This window comes from Sander vitreus, chromosome 6, assembly GCF_031162955.1.
Source record: "Sander vitreus isolate 19-12246 chromosome 6, sanVit1, whole genome shotgun sequence".
Taxonomy (NCBI): Eukaryota; Metazoa; Chordata; class Actinopteri; order Perciformes; family Percidae; genus Sander; species Sander vitreus.
The window spans coordinates 15,088,712-15,114,010 of NC_135860.1; the positions used below are offsets into that span (position 1 = coordinate 15,088,712).

The following is a 25,299-nucleotide window of genomic DNA, read 5'->3' on the forward strand; positions in this document are numbered from 1 at the left end:
ATTAAGGCCAGAGGCGGTAGGATCTTTGTTAAAGCATAGAGAGAACGTATTAAAGGGGTGAAGTGAGGTCAGCTCATGAAGGTAGTAGGTGTGCTCGATTTATAACTCAGGGAATGACGGGTTGCGGGAATTCAATGGGGATGTGAAAAGTGAACTACTGCGACATAAGAAATCAAACGCACCCCACTCGTTTTGACCACGCTCCCTGTCGGGTTTTAACCAATCACCTTCTTCCAATCATTCAGCGGGAGAACCCGAACAGATTATAGAGGAAGAAAAGACAAGACGAATTTATCTTTTCTGGAATTGACATTTTGAGATTTTAAATGTTATCATCGAACTTTTAGTTCGTCCGGGTATGTATGTTATCACACGTTATCAAGCATGGCATTACAGCAGAGTTTAAACCGGGGCAGCAACATGTTTGTCGCTAGCGAGTTAACGTTAGCTAGCTTGCTAACATGTCACAGTGATGCAACAGGTTAATGTCATAGATGCATATAACCATAACGTTGTCTACCAATGGGTTAATGTAGCTAGCTAGCTAGCTAGAACTTGTTGATGTGTTAATAATTTCTAGTTAACCAGGCGTAACGGCAGTTAACTTAACTTAAGTTGAAAGGGGGAGAAAACGCGATTAGCTAGATGATTGTCAACATGATGATCAATATATGAGAAGATTGGGATTGAATGGGTCGTATTATTGAAATGACGCGTTATGTTCCCAGTTCACGTTGTCAGATTATTTTTAAAGAAACGAATGTTAATTCGTCGTCGCTGGAGCTGCAATGATTAATGTCACTAATGTTATAGCCTAATAAAATGTTAACGTGACATGTCCAAGAAACACACGCTGCCAGAGCCAAAGTGGTGTCTTCATAGAGCTAACATAGTTACATTAACGTTATTTGTTAAGATGCAACTAAGACCTTTTTTACTTGTGTATCAAAGCTTTAATTAATTAGTTTATTATTAAGTATTATAATGTCTACTCTCGTGTCTAAACTGGTCTAAATGCATACACCATAGTGGTGGTAACTAAACCTTCTTCCTGTTGTGGACAATTGCATCAAGGCACTAACACTGAACTAACGTTAGTAGAGAAGACATTGAGTTAGGTGGGGATGAATCATAAACAGAAAAGTTTCTGGTCCACCGAGTTAATTTACTTGCTAATATGCTGAATGTGACCTAATTAGTTGCCAGTATTAACTATTGTGTTGATATTTTTTCTTCTGTCTTTAGGATATTGATTAGTGGGGGTTGCCAGTAGCAGAATGCGACGCTCAGGAGCTCCCAGCCAGCTCTTGGGCAATGCTGTAAAAAAGCCCCGGTTTATGCCACCTGGAGCATCTACTTCATGTCTTGTGCCTGAATCCAAGCCCCTTTCCCCTAAACTTGGTTTAGGCAATGCACTGGAAAAGGTAAATTATTCACAACATTTAACAGTATGATCTCTCAGTATCCTTTTGATTCCCTTTATCTTCGTTTATCCTCCAACGTTGTTTTAAACTTCCTTATGCATTCTCTTTTCTCTTCTTCTTATCCTGCAGGTAAAGAAAAGTCTAGCAGCACCAGCTCCGAGTAAAACGGAGTATGATGTCCAGCCCAAAGCTGCCCAGCCTGCTCCAGCCTTGTCAAGGGCTCTGGCTCGTGTTCTTAGTGCAGCAGAAAGTAAGGAAAATGAGGCTGAAAGAGAACATGCTAACACTGGCTCGGATGAGTACACAGAAGACAACAGACCAGCAGGTAAAATACAAAGATTTGTGGCTGGGACAGTATCTGGTATGGGCACAATAGTCATGTGGAGATTGTGCAACAAAACCTATTTTTTCGACCCAAAAACGTTTCGCCCCAACAAATTTTTTCATGCAAATATCCACATGAAGGAAAGGATATATATATATATATATATATATATATATATATATATATATATATATATATATATATAAACAAAATTACCCATGACATGATCATTTCTTAATCACATTTATATGTGCCAGAATGTTGCATGGTTGTATGAAGTACAGTGGGTGAGAGTGAGGGGAACACATATTTATACTCATATCCTGTTGATACTGACTGGCTTTGAGATCTTAACGAGAGACCTACTTAAATGCAGGCTGAAAAAATCAACCAATTAAGCTTGTTTGTTAAAAATGGTCCGTTCATGCCACCTGGGAATATCAGGGACCGCACTCGTGATTACGTTGTTTTTCTGACTGCCAGCGTTCATGTGCTTCACTGTCTATGTGTGTTCTTCTGTTATATTGGCGTTTGGTATAACAACTTGTTGCATGACTGCCACCAACTGTTGGCCGTAGCCTAGAGCATCAGGTGTGTGAAAACATGGAGGCCACAATAACAAAGATTTGCTGCTGTTTTCTTATGCGAGCGCCTACTTGACTTGACTTGGTTTACTTGTTACTGGCAATAGCACACAACTTTTATAACTAATTTAAGTTACTCTGTTGAAACCAATGGACGACTACGATCGATGTCAACAATGCGTCACCAACTGGGAAACTGAACTCACGGAAAGACAGCATCAACTGTAAGACAGGTGCTTAATTAGAGCAATCAAGACCAGGGCCAATTCCAATTAGGTCTAATTTAGTCCCTTATATTTCTCACTGTTTATATATTATATTTCTGTACATATATTTATTGTTTTATTACATATTTTCTTTATTTAGGTTATTAACAACAAATTAAAATGCTCAAGTCAAAATACCTTAATATACAATATAATCCAGGGTAATTAAAATATTTGATTTCCACTGTATCTCTTCCCTGTGATGTTTATAAGATGTAAGTATTCTATCTATCACTGTGTAATAGGAGAAAATGTCAAAGAGTTCTAGCAGCTTTGACATGATACATATAATATATGTTTGCTCAGTTTTTTGTTGCTATACTAAATTCATCATGCAGTTGGTGTAGTCTTTAGTAATAACTTAAAAAAGTATCTATCTTTCTATCCATCCGTCCATCCATCCATCAGGGCCCCCATATTGTACTTGTAGTACTTCAATGCACCTTGTAGTGACCACCTTCTTGACATTGTCTGCTAAACAACAATAAAGACCGTAAACAGGCTGTCTGGAAACCTGTGAATCACTGCTCTCCTGGGTTAAATAACAGATTCAAAGATGTGAGAATTAGATTCACAAATAGTCTACATGTATATTAGCTGACACTAGTTTTATCAAGTTCACTGATGGACAATAATATCAAATGATCAAAATTCTGGAAACATGTTGAATACTCTCCCGGCATCTACGGTTCAGATGCCAATTATTGTGAAACACCTATCACTGAATTTCTCCCTGCACAGGTAGAATATTTGGCTGCAAATATTTTTATTAGGTTATGCATGAAGTGACTCTTCATGATTCAGTTGCCTTCAGTAGGTAGTCTGCTTTAACTCAACACAACCCCCGTAAGCTTAAACACAAAACCCTCGCCCAGTTTTCTCTATGTTGATTTTACTCTCACACCTACACCGTCACAACAACACAGGATCGATGCTTTCACTTGATTTGACTACACGATAATTATGATCTGGCGTGCAAGTAATTTTGCACAGTTGTGCTCCAGTTACGTATCCCTCATGTTCTTCGGGTGGTGCGTTTCCTATTTTTTTATTTTATTTTTTTACCAGTTTCTACATGAAAAACCGTGTGACGCCGCCTTAAGTGACAGCGCTCTCTTCCGCAGTGCCCCGACTGTCTCGTCTCTGTGGCTAATAATAACAACACACACACACACACACACACACACACACACACACACACACACACACACACACACACTGGTGATGGTTGTTAAACCAGGCGGGCTGAGTGACAGCAGGTCCAGCATTATGCAAATGAGCGGGGTAGTGCAGCGGCAGCGCCGGGCAGATTAGGACTGTGCTCAGGATCAGTGAGCCACCGCTCCCTGCTCCTGCAAGAGCAACTAGTGCCGCTGTTTTCACACGCGGCTCACTCTCTGCGTTTGCCTCGGTACGGTTTCCACACGCACACTGGGCATGTTTTAATCATATTAATTCGTATTTCTGATTTATTTTATTTATTCACTGTAGACGGTATTACATGGATATAAACGGGCACGCGCATTGTCGGGCAGCGTGCTCGCAAAACCCCTCCTCCATTCAGTTAGTTAAACCAGCGCTATATCAAAGCTCACTCTATTTTGAAAAATAAACCCCTGAACCCTAATAATAACCTGTCACAAACTCTGTAAAGACTGTTTTCCACATATGTGCAGGGCATAGAGCCGCTGCTACCGTCCGTGTGTTATAATGTAGAGGCTGTGCTGTGCTCTGTGCTGCTGTGCTTGGTTTGGGGTTTAGAGAGACCGAGCTGTAAGTAGGTCGGGCTGGGCTTAAGCGGCTTAGCTACGTCAGCCTAAGCTGGGAGGAATTCATCCAAAGCCCTCCGCGGTAGGCGGGGGCCTAAACGAGGCTGGCCTAGTTAAGCCTGATTCTTATTGTGTGCAGCACAGCCTGTTTTTGTTGTGCAACGTGGCTGAGAGGGAACCTAGGAGTAGTGTATGATTCTATGCACATGTTAGACAATTAAGAAGAAGAATTGAAGGAAAATGAGAAATATATGGGAGTAAGACCAGTGTTAGCTTTATTACCGTGGACCAAGAGAAGCCAGCCGCAGAGACAAAACAAGATAGGTGGGAAGAGTGAGGAGCCTTAGTATTGAGCGTGGTTACTGAACGGTGACAGCCATAGGCCTGACTTGGTCTGTGTGAGTCCGCTATGCTATAAAATGGCATCCAGCTCTGTGTTTTTGTCCAGTATGGTGGGTAAAGCTCGATCCTCCAACTTTACCCTCTCTGAGAAGCTAGACCTGTTGAAGCTGGTCCGTCCTCACATCCGCATCCTGGAGGAGCACACCAACAAACATGCGGTCATCGTGGACAAGAACAAGTGCTGGGACACTGTGGCTGAGCAGTACAATGCTTTGGGAGGGGACAGACCCCATCGCACCGCTCAAGGCCTCAGGACCCTCTACAAGAGGCTGAAGGAGTCAGCCAAGCAGGAAGTGATGCAGCGGAGACACGCCCAGCCAGAGTACAGAGCAAGTATCTCCGAGCCAACCCTGAGAATTATGGAGATGATCCCTCACCTGTTTCACCATGTGCCCATCCATGAAAAGGACGCACTGCGCAGGTACAGTGTGATATACCCGTTTTAATACAGACCTGGTGAGAGTTTAGCAAGCACATACATCATTAACAGTATGTAATCACAATACCGATTCAAGAGGAGGAAGGGAGGGGCTGAACTCACAGCTCCAGAGCCCAATAAGATTACACAGTCTCTGTACATGATCAGACTTATCAGGAAAATGCAGTATATCCTGCTGTTATTTTTTGGCAGCAAACTACTCTTTAGTAGTTTGTTCTTTTGTTCACGTACATTCACATGGAAAATACTCAACTCTTGTTTTCATGTTGATTAATCTGCCTAATTAGTTTCAGGTAAATCGTAGTCAGGTTTTTTGGTGAATACCTATTGTAAATTAATTAAGTAATTAATATTAATGCATAACTATGTTAAAACAGCAAGGAAATCATATGTGTATATATATGTATATTCTCTGAGGCTGTATCCAGCATTTTCCTTTAGTCTCCTCATTAGCCAACTGATCCTTTGATTGATTAATTAATTTAGTGTGTGTTATTACCAACAGATGTCTTCACACACCTACCATAAACAAGATGTAGACACTCAATAAACACTGTTTAAGCACTCCACTCTGACTTATATTTATCCTTCATTCCATTTGTAGATTAATATACAGCAAGCACAACTCTCCTGTCGAACATCCTGGCAGCAGCTCCTCTCTGGCTGGACTCCAGGATTACTCAGCAGCTGTCCCAAGTATCCCACATGAGGTGGTCCAGCTGAACCCTGAAGAGGATGTTAAACCACCGCCAGACCTCCCCATCCTCTCCACACGCACAGAGCCAGGGCTGGACGGAGACCAGGAGCGGGAGGGGGAGCAGGACTTGGGCAGCGTCCATGATTACGAAGCATCCCTGTCCCCTGTCCCTTCCTCCGTTAATATTCCCCTTTCCAACTCGCCGCTGCCCTTAGGCCACGACCTCTACCCAAACGACATCTACCCTCACCACGAGCCCGAAAGGTTTCGCCCTCTACATCTAGCCAAAGAGGAGCATGAGATGGTGTTAGCCAATCACAGGAAGGTTGCCATGTACCTAGAAGAGAAGAGGGAGGGGCTGAAGAGGAAACAGGACCTGGAGGAAGAACTTCTGAGAGCCAAGATCAAAGTGGAGAAACTAAAGGCTGCTCGACTGAGACACGGACTGCCAATTCCTCTATAACGAGCATGAACACGCACGTCGGTGTCCAGTGTTAGAAAGGGAGAGGCTCTGAGGAGAAAAGCTGAAGAGCAATCACACTCATCAGTTACATCATGTTTGAGAGCTGTTTCAGAACTTGAATTTCTTTTGGAAACATAGTGCCTCGTAAAGACACTGAAAGCCTGTTTGCATATTGCAGGATAGGCTGACTTGTGTTGCCATCAGACTGTGTTTATGCTTGTCAGTGTTAAAAATGTATCATCATCATTATTATTGCAGTTATTGACACAAGCGGCAACACAACTTGTAAATGCTCACATTACAAACACAGTGAAAGGCCAAAATAGGTTAAATAAATGTGAAAGTCCAGGTTTTGGAAGGGAATATTAGTAGAATGGATCGTACCATGATGGTGCTTTTCCTGCCTAGATCTGCCAACAATATGTATCTGTGAATTTTAATGTAATGTTTATGATTTTGTTAGAAAAATTATGGGAACAGCATTTACTGTAATAATAATATGCTGGTGTGTCACAAGTGTAAGACTCTTCCCAGATCCTATCAGGGGGGTTGTTTAGCACTCTGTCCGTTCTTCTTAAAGAAAATTTCCACTTAATTGGACATCTGTTTAAAAAAAAAAAAAAAAACTAACTAAAAAGGCATTTCCTCGTAGCACTTTTAGGTAACCAAACTAGGGGCCTTTTTTTAAATTCTGTAAGTTAGTAATGAAGAAGTGGAACTCCAAACAAACACTTTTTTAGAACTGAGAAAAGTGTTCATATACCCAGGATTAAAGCACAAGTTAAACTGCCGAAGGCCTTACATACAAGATGCTACTGATGACAAATCCTGTTCTGAGAGTTGCTGAATTTACATGAAAGTGAAAGAAATCTTTTCAAGTCAAAAACTCTGTTTGCTGAATTGATGGCCAGTTAAGTGATCAAAAGAAGGGAGGTATGGAATTGGTTTTGCAATGTTATTGTTATTTAATGTGTGTGACTACAACATTGATTGTATTGTAACATTGTAACGTGTCACTTTCTTTTACACTTTGTCTATATGTTCACTTGTTTCTATTAAAAAAGTAAGGTTAATATGCAACTGGTTTTGTGTTTATTACTTGTTAAACAGACATCTGCTCTAATGATTTTTTCTTAATTGGGTTGTCTTTACATATCTTTATCATTGTAACCAACTTTAAAAGCAAAGCAACCCATGATGACCAAGAGTTTAACTGACCACTTTTCATTCTAACATGGCATGAGTAGCTTTCAGGCATGTGCATGTATGAGGGGGGCTATCATCTTTGGTATGAAGGTTTAGTATGCTTTGTAGACCTTGTGCAACAGGGACATCTGCTGGGGAGTTGTAGCTTAGATATTTCTATTGGTTTTTCACTATGTTGTATGTCTTTGTTTTACAGGAGTGAATGGGTCCTGGTCTTCTCAAACCCCTCAGCCTTGTGTGGGGTCAGTCTGTGTTTCTGGAGCTGCAGGCTCAGACTCTGGCTGCAGTCAGGATGGAGTGCGTTACTTCAGTGTGATGTGGTGTAAAGCCAGTAAGAAGAAACACAAGCGCTGGGAGGGCGATGCGGTCCTGGTTACAAGAGGACGCACAGCCACACTGAAAGATATGGAGAGCAAGGACATTGGAAAGGGTGAGTCAGAGACACCCCAATTAGTATTTAACTTATTGTCATGCTTTAGTCTTTTGGGAGAAGGAGCAGTGTGATTGCAGCTTTTGTTGCCTGTGACAGTTAAGCAAATCTTTAACATAAGTCACTTTAAATTGTAATTTAATTCCAAGTTTTCTGCTAGGAAATATGAAGTATCGAAGTATCAAGACTGTGCCTCCTCAGATATAAATTGTGCTCTGTTGCATATGTAATAATTTTGGTGTTTCAATGTTTGTCTTAAACCTGCAACAACTGATTATTTGGCCACTTGGGGGCAACGGAAACAAGCTGTGAACACTGACATAAGCGAACATTTCAAACTCATTGAGATACTTTCTCCCAATATACACTGTCATGAGTTTACTGGGTATGCTTGTGCATATTTGTGTGTAGGAAGTGGCTACAAGGTGTCCGAGCTGGCCTCCCTGTCCGAGGGAGAGAGCCTGATGGTCGGAGGGAAGGAGGTGGAGGTGATGGGGGTCATTTCTGCTGAGGACTTCGCCAGGGGACGTTGTTTCCAAGAGGTCCAGGTAGAGAAAGAGGAGCCACGCACAAAGTCAGCTCCACCTCCCTGTCGTCGCTTGACATCCAAACCTTTCTGTTCCCCAACACTGTTGGGCAGAGCAGATCGTTCAGGATCCAAACCAGAGGAGGAACAAACCTGCAGACCTCGTCATGACCCACTGGCTCCAGGTGTTGACACTTTTTCGCGTCTTTTGGTTTGTTGGAAGGCTTGACTTCTCCCATTTTTTTCATATACAAACATTGTGTAGATACTAGTCTCGCTTTGCCAGGCCGTCCTCCACAGCACCGCTTAGGAGAGTCTAGCTAGTCCACATAGCATTCTGGGATGGGGGAAAAACGTGCTTTGGTTTATTGGCATTTCTTTAAACCAATCACAATCGTCACGGGCGGCATAGCCACGGTGCCGCTGCAAAATAGCCTCGGGAAGGAACTTGTTTTGGTGGAACATGTGTACGTTCAAAGGTTGTTTTAGTCATGCAGCAGAAAACTCAGATTGGACAGATAGTCTAGCTAGCTGTCTGGATTCACCCTGCAGAGATCTGAGGAGCAGTTAACCTCACAAATCCACCAGAGTTTAAAATTCCAACACAAAGAAATCGGAAGGAAACGGACATCTGGCCAAAAGAGGGACATCCGGCAGAATTTCCGTCAGCAACGGAATAATCCCGGAAGTGGAACGTCGTGGATATAGACTATGTAGATACATACTCAGGGTGTCTGAATTGTTTTTGCAGGTGCACTGGTGATGCCTCGTCCTTCTGCTAACCACCAGTGGTCTAATAACAAGTCGGGGCTTCCTGTGGTTGATGTTGTTGTTGACCCGTACCTGACTGCTCAGCTGCGACCGCACCAGAGAGACGGTCTGCTCTTTCTCTATGAGTGCGTCATGGGCTTGAGGTAATGGAGCTTGGTCCCGTAACATCTTGTCAAATGCTGTTTAAAGACATGAATCTGTTTTAGCCTCATAGCAGAAAGTAGTCACAGCCATTATTAGGATTTCTAATCGATCGTATGTGTCTGTGCTTTAGAGCTGTGGGTCGCTATGGGGCTATCCTGGCTGACGAGATGGGTCTGGGGAAGACCCTGCAGAGCGTGGCACTGTCCTGGACGTTGCTTAAACAAGGTCCTTACGGTGGGAAGCCAGTTGCTAAGCGTGTCCTTGTGGTCACTCCAGGCAGCCTGGTGCACAACTGGGGTGCAGAGTTTAACAAGTGGCTGGGCCGTGAGAGGATCAGCATTTTCACTTTGGATCAGGTGAGGAGTGTGACAGCCCTGAGTGTGTTGTGCATGCATACCGTGGTCTGTCTTGTGAACTTGCAGGTTTGTGGCTGAGGTGGTTCAGGGTTCAGCAGTCCTTTTGACCGTGCACCATCATAAGTTCATTCTGTTTAGTTATTTCCTTTGTTAGCCACTGACAACATGCACCTTACATTCTTCATTGCATCCATACACTCTCATGCATCAGTGATACTGACAACCACACCTCATCGCCGTCCTGTTTGCATTATTATTTTTATATAATATTGACTGTGCATCTCCCTATTTTGTTGTGGCCTGTGAGATGGTCGTAACAGGAGAGAAGGGGAAATTCTTTCTTTTGAATTTACAAGGAGCTCAAGCAGCACGATGGCAGAAATAAATACAAACTAATAATAATTATTTTAAACCTGCCTATCCTTTAATTGTTTTGTATTTTGTTGCGTTCTGTTTTTCTTCTACTTTCGCGTATATCTTACTAACTCAAAGCGGATCAAGGACTTTTCCTGGTCTAATGCCTTTTTGTAAAACACTTTATAACTTTGTTAAAGTATCAGATTCACTAATGTTCCTTAATCCAACATGTATTAAGTCATTAATATACATACTTTGTTGACATACGTATAGGACCACAGGATAGAGCAGTTTGTGTCATCCCCTCTGCACAGCGTTCTTGTGATCAGTTATGAAATGCTGCTGCGCTGCCTGGAGCAGGTATGTTCACCTTGTGTCTCAGTAGAATACATCTGCTTATATCATCTTTTTGTTTCGTTGTTGAATTATTTTCTTGTACTTTCAGGTACAGAAAGTGGAGTTTGGTCTTATAATTTGCGACGAGGGCCACAGGTTAAAGAACAGCAGCATCAAAACATCCTCAGCCATCAGCAGCCTGAGTTGTAATCGCAGAGTCATACTAACAGGTACAGAGGATATCTTTGAGGACTCTCTGACTGAGTAACTACAACTTCTTGTAGGTTTTATAATAAATTGTCTGTGTTTTGAAGGCACCCCAGTACAGAACGACCTGCAGGAGTTCTATGCTATTATAGACTTTGTTAACCCGGGGATTCTCGGGTCATCCACTGCATATAGGAAAGTATATGAGGAGCCGATTCTACACTCCAGACAGCCCTCCTGCACAGAGGTAATACAACCTCTGCACCTGTTGCTTTTCCTTTTTCTTTTTATCAGGGATGTCATACATAGTTCAAGATTCAAAAGACAATTAAGTGCATACAATCCTTCACATGTAGAAACACTGAGTACATAATGATACAGTATCACTCAGACAATTGCATCAAGCCATGACTCAAAAAAGCTTTCCTTGCATCTATTGTTTTCCCTTTCATTTTACCTTAATTAACTATAAACATCTGAACAAAATATGTCACACACTCATTTATTCATGTAAATCTACTACATAACAGAGTCTCCTCAGTAGTTCAGTTAAATGGCAATGTAGCAAGGTAATTAAAGCAGGTCTGGTCTCCATGGGCTGATATACCTGACCCATTTTGACCACAATCACTTACATTTTTCTGATAGCATTTTTATAGAAAATGTTAGTCTCTCCATAATGTAAATTTCATGAATAATTTTAACCAATTGTCTAATGTTGGAGCATCATGTTGGAGCCAAATCCTAGTCAGGGCTTTCTTCCTTCCTATAAGTAATATTCTTATTAAATACTTGTCCGCCTTAGATTGAATATTCAATGCTATAGTGCCCAAATATATTGTTAGAACATCAAATGGAATGGTGAAATTTGAAATGCAGTTTCCAGACCCTTATGAATTTCACGCCAGTATGATGTAATTTTTGAGCCATCCCAAAATAAATGATAATGGTTAGCTACATTTGAACCACGTAACCTCCAACAATTTGTTCCAACGCCTTGATGCCTTTTCTGGGCAGGGGTTTTGAAGAATCCGTCTTCCTTTTTTATGTAGTAACTAATCAACAACTATGTCTGGCATTAAACCTGATCTCATATCTGCCTCTGCCAACAGGAGGAGAGAGTTTTGGGAGAGGAGCGGGCAGCAGAGCTCTCTCGTCTGACTGGCATGTTCATCCTGAGACGGACACAGGAGATCATCAACCGCTACCTGCCTCCGCGTCTCGACTGGACGTTGTTCTGCAACCCATCCCCTCTCCAGCGAGAGCTTTACAAGCATCTCCTCTGCCACAGAGTCTTCAGAGCCTGCCTTCAGGGCTCCACACAAACACACACACACCTGGCCTGCATCACTGCACTGAAGAAGCTCTGTAACCACCCCGGTCTGCTCCATGGCACTGCCAAGGTTAAGTTCGTTGTTAGTTGGTAGTTGGAGTGAAAGATATTGAGATCTTATTTGATTGATTTAGAGATTTACTACTAGTCCTAACTGATTACTGTGTTGTGTTTTTTTTTAAGGAAAAAGCAGACTGTGGTTCAGTGGAGAACTCTTTATATGAGGGCCTGGTTGAGCTCTTCCCAGAATCCTACTCTTCAGGTAGATTCAACGCCGCTGACTCTGGAAAACTTCTGGTTCTGTCGGACTTGCTAACCTCTATCAGACAACTCAGCCCTTCAGACAGGTGTGTGTGTGTGTGTGTGTGTGTGTGTGTGTGTGTGTGTGTGTGTGTGTGTGTGTGTGTGTGTGTGTGTGTGTGTGTGTGTGTGTGTGTGTGTGTGTGTGTGTGTGTGTGTGTGTGTGTGTCTATATACTGACAAAATATGTGTGCCTCTGCAGGGTGGTCATAGTGTCCAACTATACTCAGACACTTGACTTGCTCCAGGACTTGTGTGTACACGTGGGCTACACCTTCTGCCGACTTGACGGACAAACCCCCACCAGCCAGAGACAGCGTCTGGTTGACGCTTTTAACAGTCCCTACTCCCAGGACTTCTTGTTTCTGCTAAGCTCCAAAGCAGGTGGTGTGGGGCTTAATCTGGTGGGTGCTTCCCACCTGGTGCTGTATGATATTGACTGGAACCCTGCCAATGACATTCAGGTAAGACACACTCAGAGATTCCTGGAAAGTTTAAAGTCTGTAACACTGTTTTCTTTGTTTTTGGTCTCTTCTTCTACACACGCACATTCGGGGTGCTTTCACACCTAACCTATCTGGTTTGGGTCAAACGAACTGGTGCGTTTGTGCATGAGGTTCATTTAGTTTGGGCAAGTGTGAAATCTGTCAATCAAGATGTGGTTTGCACTAAAAAAGCATACATAGAAAAGGAGGGTCTGGGTACACTTCCAATCGAGATGTGGTGCAGTTTGTTAATCACAGATGTTGAGATTTGACCATGAATTCTAAAGCTAAACTACTATTAAATCACCTATTAATGAAGCAATCTTTTAAATGATATGTATAAGCAACATATATATGTATGCAAATCATTTGGTAACCATAGTGACATGTATACGGGTTCACCTTGTTAGTGGGGGGATATTCAATCAGAAAGAGAAAAGGAGTTAATCAGGTGTGTTGTGCTTGGGTCTACACCGTTTCTTTTTTGGCAGTTCCTCATTAAAAAGTCGCACCCCAACCCGGTAATATTATCGTAAAAAAACTCGGCTTTTATGTCCATTTTCGACCTGATTGTCACTATATAGAAAAACGTTGAGTTGCAGTCTTGACAAATAATGCTCATAAGCAGTTTTTTTTGTAGCTCTTTTTGGCACCAGAGAACATAAATATACACATAAAGTGCTCCATGACTTGCTGATTGCAAGCTGACTTGCTGTTGATTTCACCACTTTGGTCCAACCAATGACATAGGATGACATCACCAGAACTGTTCAATGAATGAGTTACCTGTCAGTACATGTGACTTAATGCTTACAGCTCTGGGTTTGTATAGAAAAAGTCAGTGTGAAGATGAATCGTGGATCTTTTTTTCCCTTTGTGTGGACCAAATGAACTGAACAACAGGTGTGAAAGCACCCTCAGACTCTTTCACACATACATATCCACCAGATGGTGCTGTGCACATTTGTGTAATTCGCCCCTGCAACTTCTCCCTCTCCACTGTGTCCAGGCCATGGCTCGAGTGTGGAGAGATGGACAGAAGAAGACAGTGCACATCTATCGTCTTCTCACTGCAGGTCAGAAAACACAAACACACTCAAGGAGCCAGAATGGTTAGCATATCATGAACCAGACTGATGTGAATCTGGGTATGTGTTACTTGTTTTGCAGGCACTATTGAGGAGCGTATATTTCAGAGACAGGTGTCCAAACAGGGGCTTTCTGGGACAGTGGTTGACCTGGGCAAAAGGGCGGAGCACACCAGCTTCTCCACCAGTGAACTGCGAGATCTTTTTAGCCTGACAGACACGCTCTCTCTAACACACGACCTGCTGAACTGCAGCTGCAGCATGGACGGCTCAGTCCAGGGTGGGCACATCGGCGACGCCCCATACACACTGACACACTGACGCCAGTATTTGACTTTACTGAGACTTGTTAACTCGCTTTTTTTTCTTTATCCTTAGCTGTCGTAGAGGAAGACGAGCAGGTTCCTGAAAGGCCGTGCCAGCTAGGTCGTCAAGGTGACCGTGGAGGGGCGCAGCAGAAGCATCTCAGCATGTCCGAGCTGATGCAGTGGAGACATTTCTCTGGTGACACACACACCTTCTCAGATCCTTACCTCGATCACTCACGAAACCACATCACCTTCGCCTTTCAGACCACCATGTCTCACACAGCTCTGTAAACAACCACAAACTAGATTACACTCTAGATGACTCTCTCTCTCTCTCTCACACACTCTCACACACACACTCACACACACACACACACACACACACACACACACACACACACGCAGCCTGGTTACAACATATGACTAAACACTCAACAGTGCTGCCAAAAACAGCAATAAGTGACATTTGTGAGATTCTGTGTCTTGTCTTTAATGTTTTCTTTATTTATTCAAAGAAATGTACTGTTAAATTCATCAAATAAATGAATTTCAAAATAAATGTGTGTAGTAGGCTTTTAAGGAGTTGAACATTTCTTTCTGGAGAATGCAGAGCATTTTTGGTGCATGTTTGAATGAGGCAGATTGGAAGTGTTTGTGTGCCAGGCATGTTTTATATCCACATACTGTAGATAAGAATATAAGTAAGGTGCTCCTGTGTCCATCTAGAGTAACATCTACTGTGTAAATTAGAGGATTTATGTTGTACCGAGACATGTTTAGGTGACACAGACCTTGGGTGGTATGGAGAGAATGTGTATACAACCATCCATTGAAAATAATCTATTCACGGCTGTCTGTGCAGTGAGTATGTTATCCGGAGCTGAATCATCTGAAGAATAAAGGGCAAAAAAGTCTTTAACCTGAATTGTTGTACTATAATGTCACAGTTTATCTGATATAGTGTCCACTTCTTGTTGAAGTGCCAGCATTTTCTTTTCCATGTGGAACATAGGCTGATCTATTCAGTCTGTTATTTTAGATAACACTGGTCTGTTTAGGCTTTTCAACACAAAACTGCTGCGTGGGAGTTATGTAGTTGCATGTGCATGCGAGCCCTGAATTAACATGATTTGCGCTCAGGTCTGTCAGATTGACTGAACTCCAATACAAAGCGTCTATACATAAACAGGGTAATTATTGTTTATTTAGATGCTCGCCACTCTACGTGATTGTTAAGCAACTTTGTTGTGTAATAAATGGGTCTCTGGGTTGTTCAGCTTTACCTTTTATGCATTTGACAATTGTAGCTCTGCAGGCTGTCAGTTTGTGTGGCGTGCTGGAGGCAGCATGGTGATTATGCAGACATCTGCTGTTTCTTTGTGGCCACAGTGTGAATTAAAACTGTTGGTGCCAGTCCAATACCAGAATTCAAAGTTTACATATAACATTTATTTCTTATGAAGTCTGTTGAGGCACTGTGGATTTCAATGCAGGCCTCCAGAGGCTAATCAGTTACAGCTTACAGCCATGTTAGCAGTTCCAATAGTTGTTGAGGTCAGACAGACAGACAGACATTTCCATCGAGCCATGCCACTAGCATGTCTTAAAATGGACTGTAAACAAAATCCAGACAAGGAAACAGATTTGTGCAAGTCTTAGACAGAAACCAGAGGTGGCATAGCAACTGTCAGTTGACTTGGGCATTGTTTGTTGTTTCTGAGCTTTCGCATTCAGCATTTTGGTGTTGGACACGTGGGTGAGTGACGAGTGTCACTCGTCCAAGTGTAATATTGATCCAAATCACTCCTCCAACAGTCTCAGAGGCCATGTGCTGGTGTGTGTAAGAGGTGGAATTTGTCTGTCTATCTGTGTAAAGCTCTTACTAGCCGTTGCTGGCCACATTGCCAATCCCTCTATTAAGCTGTGTGTTCTAGCCAAACAGCCCAAAGACCTGGCGTATGGATTGAATGAATGACTTTCCACTGCTGGAAGAGGAGAAAGAGATACAGTTGTTTTGATGGAGAGACTGTATCACAGATTGGAAGTGTATTCCCTGGGATCCCAGGAGTTCTGTGGAAGATCTGAATGTATTGTAGAGACCAAATGGCCAACCAAATCTTTTATCTGATTCTGGTATTTACCCACACTGAGGTCACAATTCTCATATGCCATTTAACATCAGCCCTAGAATCATTGATGCTTAAGCTGCACGTGTTTCTGCAGGAGATATTTAGATACTGGTGCACGACTGGCAGTCTGTACTTCACAGGCCTTGAGCAGCCCTGCTGTTTTTCTACATTAGGGCTTCAAGATGTCGTCTCCAAGGTTGAAGGCACCAGACCGCATACACGTGATATTTATTAGTGACAAATAGTTCAGTTATCCTCAGCAGCATAGTGGTTTTCATGTCAACATGGTAAGCCGGCTCACTGTCCTTTTTAAAATACAAGTTCAGGCTCAGTTTGCTGGACTGTTCTCCCTTCAGATGAGATGAGTGATATTAATCACTGTACTTATGATATTCTGCGTCACTCACTTAATTATTAATTTCCTCTTCTGTGCTGCTGTCTTATAGAGTTTATAGAGGTTTAGAGATAGAGGGCATATATGCCAGAAAATGTTGTAAGTTAAAGTAGTAAGTGCTTATCCAAAATAAGATGAGACATTTCAAATTGGTTTGAAGTATAATGTTTGAGGTACACATGATCATTTCACGTCTTTGTGTTGACAAAGACCACACACCGTCTAAGATTGTTTCCCCTTTATTTAGTTTCTTTTTATCTCACTACTTCGACATCTGTTTAATGGTTCCAGCTTCTCAAATGTTGGAACTTGTTTGTTTTTTAATGTTCACAGTACACTAAATATCTTCGGGTTTTGTTCTGTTGGTCGAACAAAAGAAAACAATTTGGAGACATCACCTTGGGCTCTTCTTTGCATGTTGTATAGACCAAATGAGTAATCAATTATTCTAGATATAATCCTAATGAAATTATTCCTAATCAGTTATGAAAGATTAGTTGTTAGTTGCAGCACTAGGTTGAGCAAGGAAAGGCGGTGTACTTTTCACTTTCCTTTTAATATTTTTTTATGTAGATGAGGCAGAGTAAGGCTTGGTGTTGGTATGCTGGTGAGAATTGCATAATTGCACAGAGAAAAGACATGTGGCCTGGTCTGTTATCACCAGTTGAGAAATTGGTCAACAATGTGTGCAATCTATTGCCTGAAATGTGCATCAACTACAGAACGCTGAATAAAGTAAATAAACAATGTTACACATAAAACCAGCAGATACATTTATAAAAAATGTATATCAAAAATACAAATCCGAAACTATAGCACGTATGCATTAAACCAGAAGTAATGTAATAATAATAGTACCTTAATTTGTAAAACACTTTTCAAAACCAGTTACAAAGTAAACAGTTATTAAAATATGATGACAAATATGACAAGAAAAGATAAAGTCTTGTATAGTGAGTTTTCAAAAGTGACTCAAAACAAGACAATGTGTTAGCATCCCTGATCTCCACCGGCAGTTCATTCCTCAAGTGAGGCCCGGAGGAATGACCTGCCAGACGATCTCAGGTTGCATTCGGGCTCATATGGGGTCAGGAGGTCATCTATGTACCTTGGAGCTAACCCCCTACGAGCCTTAAAAGTAATAATTAAAAATTTTCAAAATATACTCTGATGAAGTGAATGCAGAATGTAGGTTGTGTATATCCATAGTATTGGATTTGTCCTCCCTGACCTTGCGCTACAATAGTCTTAGCAATTGCGCTGTTAAAATGGACCCTCAATGCTTTGAATGTGTAATTACCTCTTTGGTCCACATTTCAACCAAAAGAAGTGAAAGAAATCTGAAATGAGGTCACTGCAGCTAAAACCTCCAGGCAAAAAACATGCTTCTTCTCAACCTACAACAGCCTTGTCTTCTTTCAGAATTTGCCCCTCACACTAAAACTCCTCCGGTACACTGACTTCTGGCTGCTCATGAATTGAATGAATGATTGTGAGGCAAAAATATAAACCTCCTTTTTACAGACTGCCAAGTCAAAAAGCAGCATCTTGCTTTGCAGTGCATTTTAATTAACTTAATAACTGTTGGCCAGATGGACTGTGTCCTGTATAGCTGGACTTTGAGTGCAGTGTATTGACTAAATTATTTTCTCTGGCCTAATGGCAACGATTTGTACCACAGAACCGACCCAACATTGTTTCAGCAGTGGGGTCTCTTTTCAAGTGACTTGTTTTCAAACTCACTGGAAGCTCTGCCTATATCTCAACTGTCTGACTGACCTTATGAGACCGAGTATGTTTTACATTAAGTGGAAGAAAGAGGTCACTTGACGCTCAGCTCCCATCTATAGTCGCCCATCGCCATGACCTCGCCAGTCTGCAGTCAGCCTGAGCACAACCCCCCCTCCTCCTGATCCTGCTCCAGCACTTAACAAGGATTTAATGTCGCCCAATCATCTGTCAGGCAAATCAGATCAGCTCTGTAATACACAGCAGCAGGACCCACAGATGAGGCCACAACCCGATACTGAAGTCCTGAAAAACAACAGCCGAAAAAAGCAGCATAATCCCACAATTACTGTAATAACTCTCCCTGCTCTCGGCCGCTCTTTCTCTCACAGACAAAGTGCTTTGGCAGATGAAAATCTGATGTTTACGAGTTGAGAGAGTATGTGATGTGATGTAGGGTCTCTCTGGACATTTGTGTCAGTTGCTAGATGGATCATTCACAAAATACCAACTGGTGGTTTCCAACCCATTTACAATAGGCTGGTGCTGCTGGCAATGGATCTCAGGCTTACATGCTAAGCCTCTTCTCAATGCTTTTATTCAGGAAATCCTGTTATCAGTTTTGAGCCACATCTTGTAACTTTCACTTTACGTTTGTCTGACACTCCTTCATTCACTTTAGTGTTGATGCTAATGAGAGAAAAATATGTCTGCGATTATGTGTTGGAAATGCTCCTGGAAGTTGTGGCTTGAATCACTTTTATTCTTTTAACCTTTCTGCTAAAAAGCGCATGTTGAAAGTGTTGAAATGATTCATCCAAGCGACGGATAGTGTTTAAGCAATTGAGAAAAACTGTAATGTGTTTTAGCTGTATGTCAAGGTAGAGTTCAAGATTAAAGCAAATAGGATTTGGGAATAATTTATGCTTATTTTATTGGCCCAAGTTGTAATCTAGCATGTCCGTTAATCATCCGTCAGGTTAGACAGGTAGCAGCAGAGATTTGGATCAGTTACTCACATTGGCACCTGCACACAACTCCATTTATAAAATGTAATTCTTAAGAGACATTCATTATTGAATAATTAAAATATAAACTAAATCAGCCTCTAATTTGAGCAGATGGGAGATGCAGATTCTTTCTATCTTGTATTGACATTGAAATTAGGCTACAACTAAAGACTATTATTAATATCAAATAAACTGCAGGTTATTTTATGAATTCATTGTTTGGTCTATAAAATGTCTATACAAATAATACGTCTATAAAAATAACAAAAAATGCTCAAAGCCCAAGGCGATAGCATCAAATTGCTTGCAAGTTCGACCATATCTAAAGATATTTCTGTTTACTGTCATATTAGACGAAGAAACGCAGCAGTGTTTTAATTAAGAAGCTCTAAGTGGGGAATGTGTGGCATTTTTCATTTTCTGTTGTTTGATGAATCAGTTAATTGTTCCACCTGAAAAACCTTTAAAAACCGTATCTGCAGCCTCTTAATCCGATGCATCCCATGTGTGTCCACTCAAACTGTTGTCTTTTTCTAGTTCAGTGATTCCACACTTTTAAAAAAAAACAAAAAACTTTTGACAGCCTCATGTTGTATTCTATTTGAAATGTAAGGATGGAAAGATCAATGCTGGTGGCAAAACAAGCGTTTTTTCCACTTGTTGCTGAACATTACAACATAAATTTTGAGTGCAGAAAAAAAAAACCTTGCTGAGTTCACTGAGAGTTTATTTTGTCTGCAACAAAAAGAAATGACATTAATATTGAATTTGAACGGAGCCTCTTTAAAAAGACCATAAGTACCCATCACATCACAGTAAACACTCATGTTCCAGTTGTGTGACCCCCCCCCCGCCTGCTCTTTATATAAACCGCAGGGAAACCCCATCGGAGCATTACAGACTGCAGCAGACACGAAGAAAACACCAGCTGTACATGTCGCTCCGGGATTTACCAAGCAAATGCTTTTGCAATGCTCGAGTTAAACTTTAGTTCTAGTGCGGGATGCACGTCTTTTACAGAAATAGTTTAATCTGTTTATCAGCCTCGATGAGGGTGCAATAATTTACTGTTGAGTATAACTGCAGCAGAGCACATTTAGTCTTACTTCACTGTCTCTTTCATAATTTTGGGACAGAGTTTATACTCCCTTTTGTCTAAGTGAATCTCTAAGAAACAAAGGGACATTTATGATGATGTGTATCTGAAGCGGATAAGAAGCTGTTGGAAGAAATCGACCCGTTTTACTTTCTTTTGAGGGGGGTATTTTTCTTTTCCCTAAATCAAAGCACCACCTCGCAAAACTGTTTAATCCCACCACCACTGTCGGTTTTTATCCAGTTCATCCTCATTTTGTCGCCGGCACCATGCTGCCCAGTGTGCGCCGGCACAGCCTCCGCCTGCAGACCGAGCTCCACAGGTGGAGCATCTGCGACCCCGGCAGCCACCTGCTCAGAGACAGCCTCCTGTCCCGGGTACCCGCCTGCATCTCCCGCTCCAAGTCCTGCACCAGCTCCGCCGGGGAGTTGGACGGGAGCCGCGGGAGCTGGTCGTCCTCAGACTCGGTCATCTCCACCGACTCTGTCGGGGAGCCGGCGGAACCCGGGAGCCCGTACCGGGTGGTGCTGTTGGGGGCCAGCGGGGTCGGCAAAACGGCCTTCGCCAGCATCTTCGCCGGGGCAGCGGACAGCATGGACAGCGATGACTGCGAGCTGTGTGGAGGTGAGAAAAAGATGACAACTATATATTGAAATGTATTCTATCCATCCATCTTCGTCCGCTTATCCGGTATCGGGTCGCGGGGGTAGCAGCTCCAGCAGGGGACCCCAAACTTCCCTTTCCCGAGCCACATTAACCAGCTCCGACTGGGGGATCCCGAGGCGTTCCCAGGCCAGGTTGGAGATATAATCCCTCCACCTAGTCCTGGGTCTTCCCCGAGGCCTCCTCCCAGCTGGACGTGCCTGGAACACCTCCCTAGGGAGGCGCCCAGGGGGCATCCTTACCAGATGCCCGAACCACCTCAACTGGCTCCTTTCGCCGAGAAGGAGCAGCGGCTCTACTCCGAGCTCCTCACGGATAACTGAGCTTCTCACCCTATCTCTAAGGGAGACGCCAGCTACCCTCCTGAGGAAACCCATTTCGGCCGCTTGTACCCTGGATCTTGTTCTTTCGGTCATGACTGTATTCTAGGCTACTGTTATTTCTAACAATCAGATGTCTTCTTTTTATAATATATTTTAGACAAAAAAAAGCAAACCAAATCCCTAAATAAATTACAAACTTTCTTATAATAACATAACGACAGAACAAATAAAATATGAAAAGGTCACTGTATTCTCAGCATTGCACCATGCACTTGTTAATTTCCTATAATAATATGATACTGCATTTATTTTATTAGTATGATTATGTCCAACACATTGCTGTCAACAAAAGGACTAAAAGTCTATGATTTTACTAATGTAAAGTGTGTATAATTTCAGATGAAATGTGTGAAAAGGAAATTGAAGTTGACGGAGAGCCTGCAACTATAACTCTGCTTGACACATGGGATGCAGAGGTGAGATGAAAAACGGCTGCATTGACTTGTGTGAGCCACATTGTACATAACGAACTGTAAATCTGTTATCTAATTGTGTGCGTTTGTCTTTGCAGACTGACAATGAATGGGCTCAGGAGCACTGCATGCAGACAGGTGATGCATACCTGTTGCTGTACTCCGTAACTGACCGGGCCTCCTTCCTGCGAGCCTCAGAGCTCCGGATAACCCTGCGGCGCTTCCGTCCTGCCCAGCACACACCTATCATCCTGGTGGGGAACAAATGTGACCTGGTGCGACGCAGAGAGGTGTCAGTCAGCGGTGAGAAGACACAATCCCTGTCTGTTTATGAATGATGAGGACTGTTCACTGAGTTTTTCTTTTCTGTATGTAAGTACTGATCATTGGCCTTTTTGTTTCAGAGGGTCGTGCCTGTGCTGCTGTGTTCGACTGCAAGTTTATCGAAACCTCAGCCGCCATGCAGCACAACATCTGGGAGGCTTTTCACGGCATGGTGCGACAGCTGCGACTACGCCGAGACTCCAAGGAAGCCAACAAGCGACGCAGGCATATAAACACACGCCGCGAGAGCCTAACTATGAAGGCCAAGCGTTTCCTCGACAAGTTGGTGGCAAAGAACAATCCTAGTGTGGCATTCTGGCTAAAATCTAAGTCCTGCCATGATCTCTCTGTGCTGTAGAAGCCTGTTTTAAACTCTAGACCGAACCTTTGAGCAGGTGAACAAGTTACAGGCTGGAGAACAGAATATGTGGCCATGGGCTGAAGGGAAGTCTGCTTCTGAAGGGCTCAAAGTTGGTGTGTTCACACTGAGTCAGCATGGTGTACATGAGAGGTGTTTGCAACATTTCTGCACCACTATCCATATGTTACAGTCTAAACCAGACTGAGTGGACTGAGCTCAGCCTCTGTAATGGACTGGACAATCAACAAATGTAGTGATGCAAAGACTCATCCTGTGTAGCATAAACGTTGGAGATTAGAGATCAACTGATAGAAACTAAGAGAAGGATGGGATGTTTCTGTGTTTTGAACAAATACATTCATATTTTTCTGTCCTGTCTTCTCTCTTTCCTCTTCCTTTTGCTCTCATGCCAAATTGCCCAAATTTGTCATCTGTCAATTTGTCATTTTTCATCCAAATGCTAAGATAACCAGTTGTAAGCTATTGATGATTAAGTATGACGATTTGCATGATGATTATTTAGTTGTTACTTTGAGTTTATTTATAATGTGTTTTTTTCACTCACTGTAAATAAATAACAGATAGATTCTGTACTGTATTTTGCTACTTGTATGTTTCAGTGTTGCTTACTTAATAAAGTGACATCATCCAATTTTTTGGGAAAAAACTATTGCTTTTGTCTGTCGTCTCAATGTTACTCATGAGATATTACAATGGGTGACTCAGCTCTGACACAAAAGAGACACTTAAGCAAACCACGACACAACTGAGCTGATAAAAGATGAGTCAGGTGGCATTAAAGCTGAACTTTCGGAAACTAAATTAGTTGTGTGTGTGTGTGTGTGAGTGAGAGAGAGATGTGTGAGCACAGCGATTGGACTGCTCAGAGACTGATCAGCGATTTGAACACTATGCTCAGATCCCAAACTCAGTTTTGTTGCAAAAGCGGTTAAATATGTTGCCACGGTAACATTCAGAGGATCCCAGGAAGTGTGAGAGAGCATCAGGCAGATGGTGTTGGTGCACGTTGGCAAGAATATCTACCACAAGGCAGAGCAGCATACATGGACCCATGCTTTACATAACACAGTCACCTCCATCTGAATTAATTATATATAATATATATAATAATATATATTATATATAATTAATTCAGATAACTTCATCCTCTGAACCATCAACACGGCAGTCACACGTTTTGGATAAATAACGGTGCTGTGAAACAGTGACTCACTCACAGCCTGTTTTTCTACAGTTGCAGATTCACACAAATCTCGGCCTTGTTTCCAAGCAGCTTTCTGCAGCTTGTAAAGCTCACTGCTTTCAGGATGGTAGCGTATGCATCAGGATGTTTGGAACATAATCTATGTGCAGTTACGCCATGAAGATAAAGTATAACACTCAATAAAAAACAAAGGCGTTTTTTAAAGCATTCCTGTTGCATTCATTCATACACTTTTTTTTAAGATGTGTTAAAAAGTTTAGAGAGAGCCAAAGCTGGAGTCACACCTACTGTTTAACAGTTTTATAGTACGTGCCTTGACCTGCTGAATCACTGCAAAATGATCCCATAGGTTTGCAGTCTTATAATGCAATGGATTGTCAGTGTAATCTGTTAGTCCTATTGTCTACACACACACAGAGCTCCTTATCAGGCACTGCTACTAATGGAAAATCTGACAGGAAAGAGTGCAGAGGTGCACAGGTCAAAGTCTGAGGGGAACTAAGAAACTAATGCTGAATAAAACATTTCTAAAGACATTTCCCTCATATCCGTTTTTTATATATATACATATTTTATATTTTATAACTTTTTGTTCACAACTCACACACCTGCAGCCCATTGCACCAAAGTACTTGACTAATGTGACATTCCTTCAACCCGTTTGTTTTTTGCAACTAAGACCTACCTACAGGATTCAATCTATTAGCATTTGAGGATTTATGTAAATTCAGTGGCTAATATTATGTGATAATGGATTTGTCTTTTACAGTACTGTGCATATCCATGTTCTGTTCTTCCTGTCTCCTTTTCTCTTGTCAGCTACTCCCCCATTGGCTAACTCCACATGAGGGCAGGGTGATTAGACAATCATTAGATCCAATAAAACATAGCTGGTTAACAGTTTGTTAACGTTTGACTAGACATATGGGGCTGCTCAGATCCCTCTGAGGTCTAGGGAGTGACTTGCTCGATCTCTCCGGCAAGGTAAGTCTCCTCACTCTCCTGTCTCCCAGATTTGGAAATGTTGAGAATTTGGAGTAAATTTTGGTGTGTAAATGTGGAAACAAACTAGGCTGCCTCTCCTTTGGTTTTCACAGGCTGTTTGATGTGTTGGATTCTTTCAGTTTGTTGCAGAAGTGCTCTGATCTTCACTTGACTTTGGCAGGGCCTTAGCGTCAGGTGTTGGCATATCTAACAACCGACCTCTCCTTCTTCACGACTTCCTGGGTTGTTGCCAGTGCCTGCTGGCTTTGGGCAGATATTACATGTATGGGACACTAGATTTGGTGCCATAACAGCTGAAATGTAGACTGTCAAAGGTCATCGAGTCGTTGTGCTTAAAGGAGAAAGAAAGGGC

General features: G+C 42.2%; 3 protein-coding genes across 3 annotated transcripts; all 3 read left to right on the forward strand.

Moving 5' to 3' along the window:
- The first annotated feature begins 249 nt into the window (after positions 1-249).
- Positions 250-14,775, forward strand: rad54b (RAD54 homolog B). Its single transcript, XM_078252993.1, has 16 exons — positions 250-356; positions 1,246-1,424; positions 1,554-1,749; positions 7,772-8,005; positions 8,417-8,716; positions 9,283-9,445; positions 9,577-9,802; positions 10,433-10,519; positions 10,605-10,725; positions 10,810-10,949; positions 11,815-12,105; positions 12,219-12,382; positions 12,538-12,799; positions 13,830-13,896; positions 13,991-14,188; positions 14,287-14,775. The coding sequence occupies exons 2-16, from the start codon at positions 1,278-1,280 to the stop codon at positions 14,505-14,507; spliced, it is 2,817 nt and encodes a 938-aa protein (XP_078109119.1). The 5' UTR covers positions 250-356; positions 1,246-1,277; the 3' UTR covers positions 14,508-14,775.
- LOC144519675 (fibrinogen silencer-binding protein-like) lies at positions 2,013-7,438 on the forward strand. The gene is made up of 2 exons (XM_078252994.1): positions 2,013-5,191; positions 5,814-7,438. Exons 1-2 carry the CDS (start codon positions 4,788-4,790, stop codon positions 6,367-6,369), a joined length of 960 nt encoding a protein of 319 aa, XP_078109120.1. The 5' UTR covers positions 2,013-4,787; the 3' UTR covers positions 6,370-7,438.
- A 6,067-nt stretch (positions 14,776-20,842) lies between the features above and the next one.
- gem (GTP binding protein overexpressed in skeletal muscle) lies at positions 20,843-22,714 on the forward strand. Its single transcript, XM_078251858.1, has 4 exons — positions 20,843-21,197; positions 21,959-22,035; positions 22,131-22,335; positions 22,437-22,714. The coding sequence occupies exons 1-4, from the start codon at positions 20,843-20,845 to the stop codon at positions 22,712-22,714; spliced, it is 915 nt and encodes a 304-aa protein (XP_078107984.1).
- Positions 22,715-25,299: the final 2,585 nt, after the last annotated feature.

What these genes read in the sequence shown, in the direction of transcription:
- gem (XM_078251858.1), top strand. Translation starts at nt 20,843, where the DNA reads ATGCTGCCCAGTGTGCGCCGGCACAGCCTCCGCCTGCAGACCGAGCTC. An exon ending in TGACTGCGAGCTGTGTGGAG is followed by an intron (nt 21,198 to 21,958) that starts GTGAGAAAAAGA and finishes GTATAATTTCAG; the next exon opens with ATGAAATGTGTGAAAAGGAA. An exon ending in CAGAGAGGTGTCAGTCAGCG is followed by an intron (nt 22,336 to 22,436) that starts GTGAGAAGACAC and finishes TTTTTGTTTCAG; the next exon opens with AGGGTCGTGCCTGTGCTGCT.
- LOC144519675 (XM_078252994.1), top strand. Translation starts at nt 4,788, where the DNA reads ATGGCATCCAGCTCTGTGTTTTTGTCCAGTATGGTGGGTAAAGCTCGA. An exon ending in GAAAAGGACGCACTGCGCAG is followed by an intron (nt 5,192 to 5,813) that starts GTACAGTGTGAT and finishes TTCCATTTGTAG; the next exon opens with ATTAATATACAGCAAGCACA.
- rad54b (XM_078252993.1), top strand. Translation starts at nt 1,278, where the DNA reads ATGCGACGCTCAGGAGCTCCCAGCCAGCTCTTGGGCAATGCTGTAAAA. An exon ending in TGCTCCATGGCACTGCCAAG is followed by an intron (nt 12,106 to 12,218) that starts GTTAAGTTCGTT and finishes TTTTTTTTTAAG; the next exon opens with GAAAAAGCAGACTGTGGTTC. An exon ending in CTATCGTCTTCTCACTGCAG is followed by an intron (nt 13,897 to 13,990) that starts GTCAGAAAACAC and finishes CTTGTTTTGCAG; the next exon opens with GCACTATTGAGGAGCGTATA.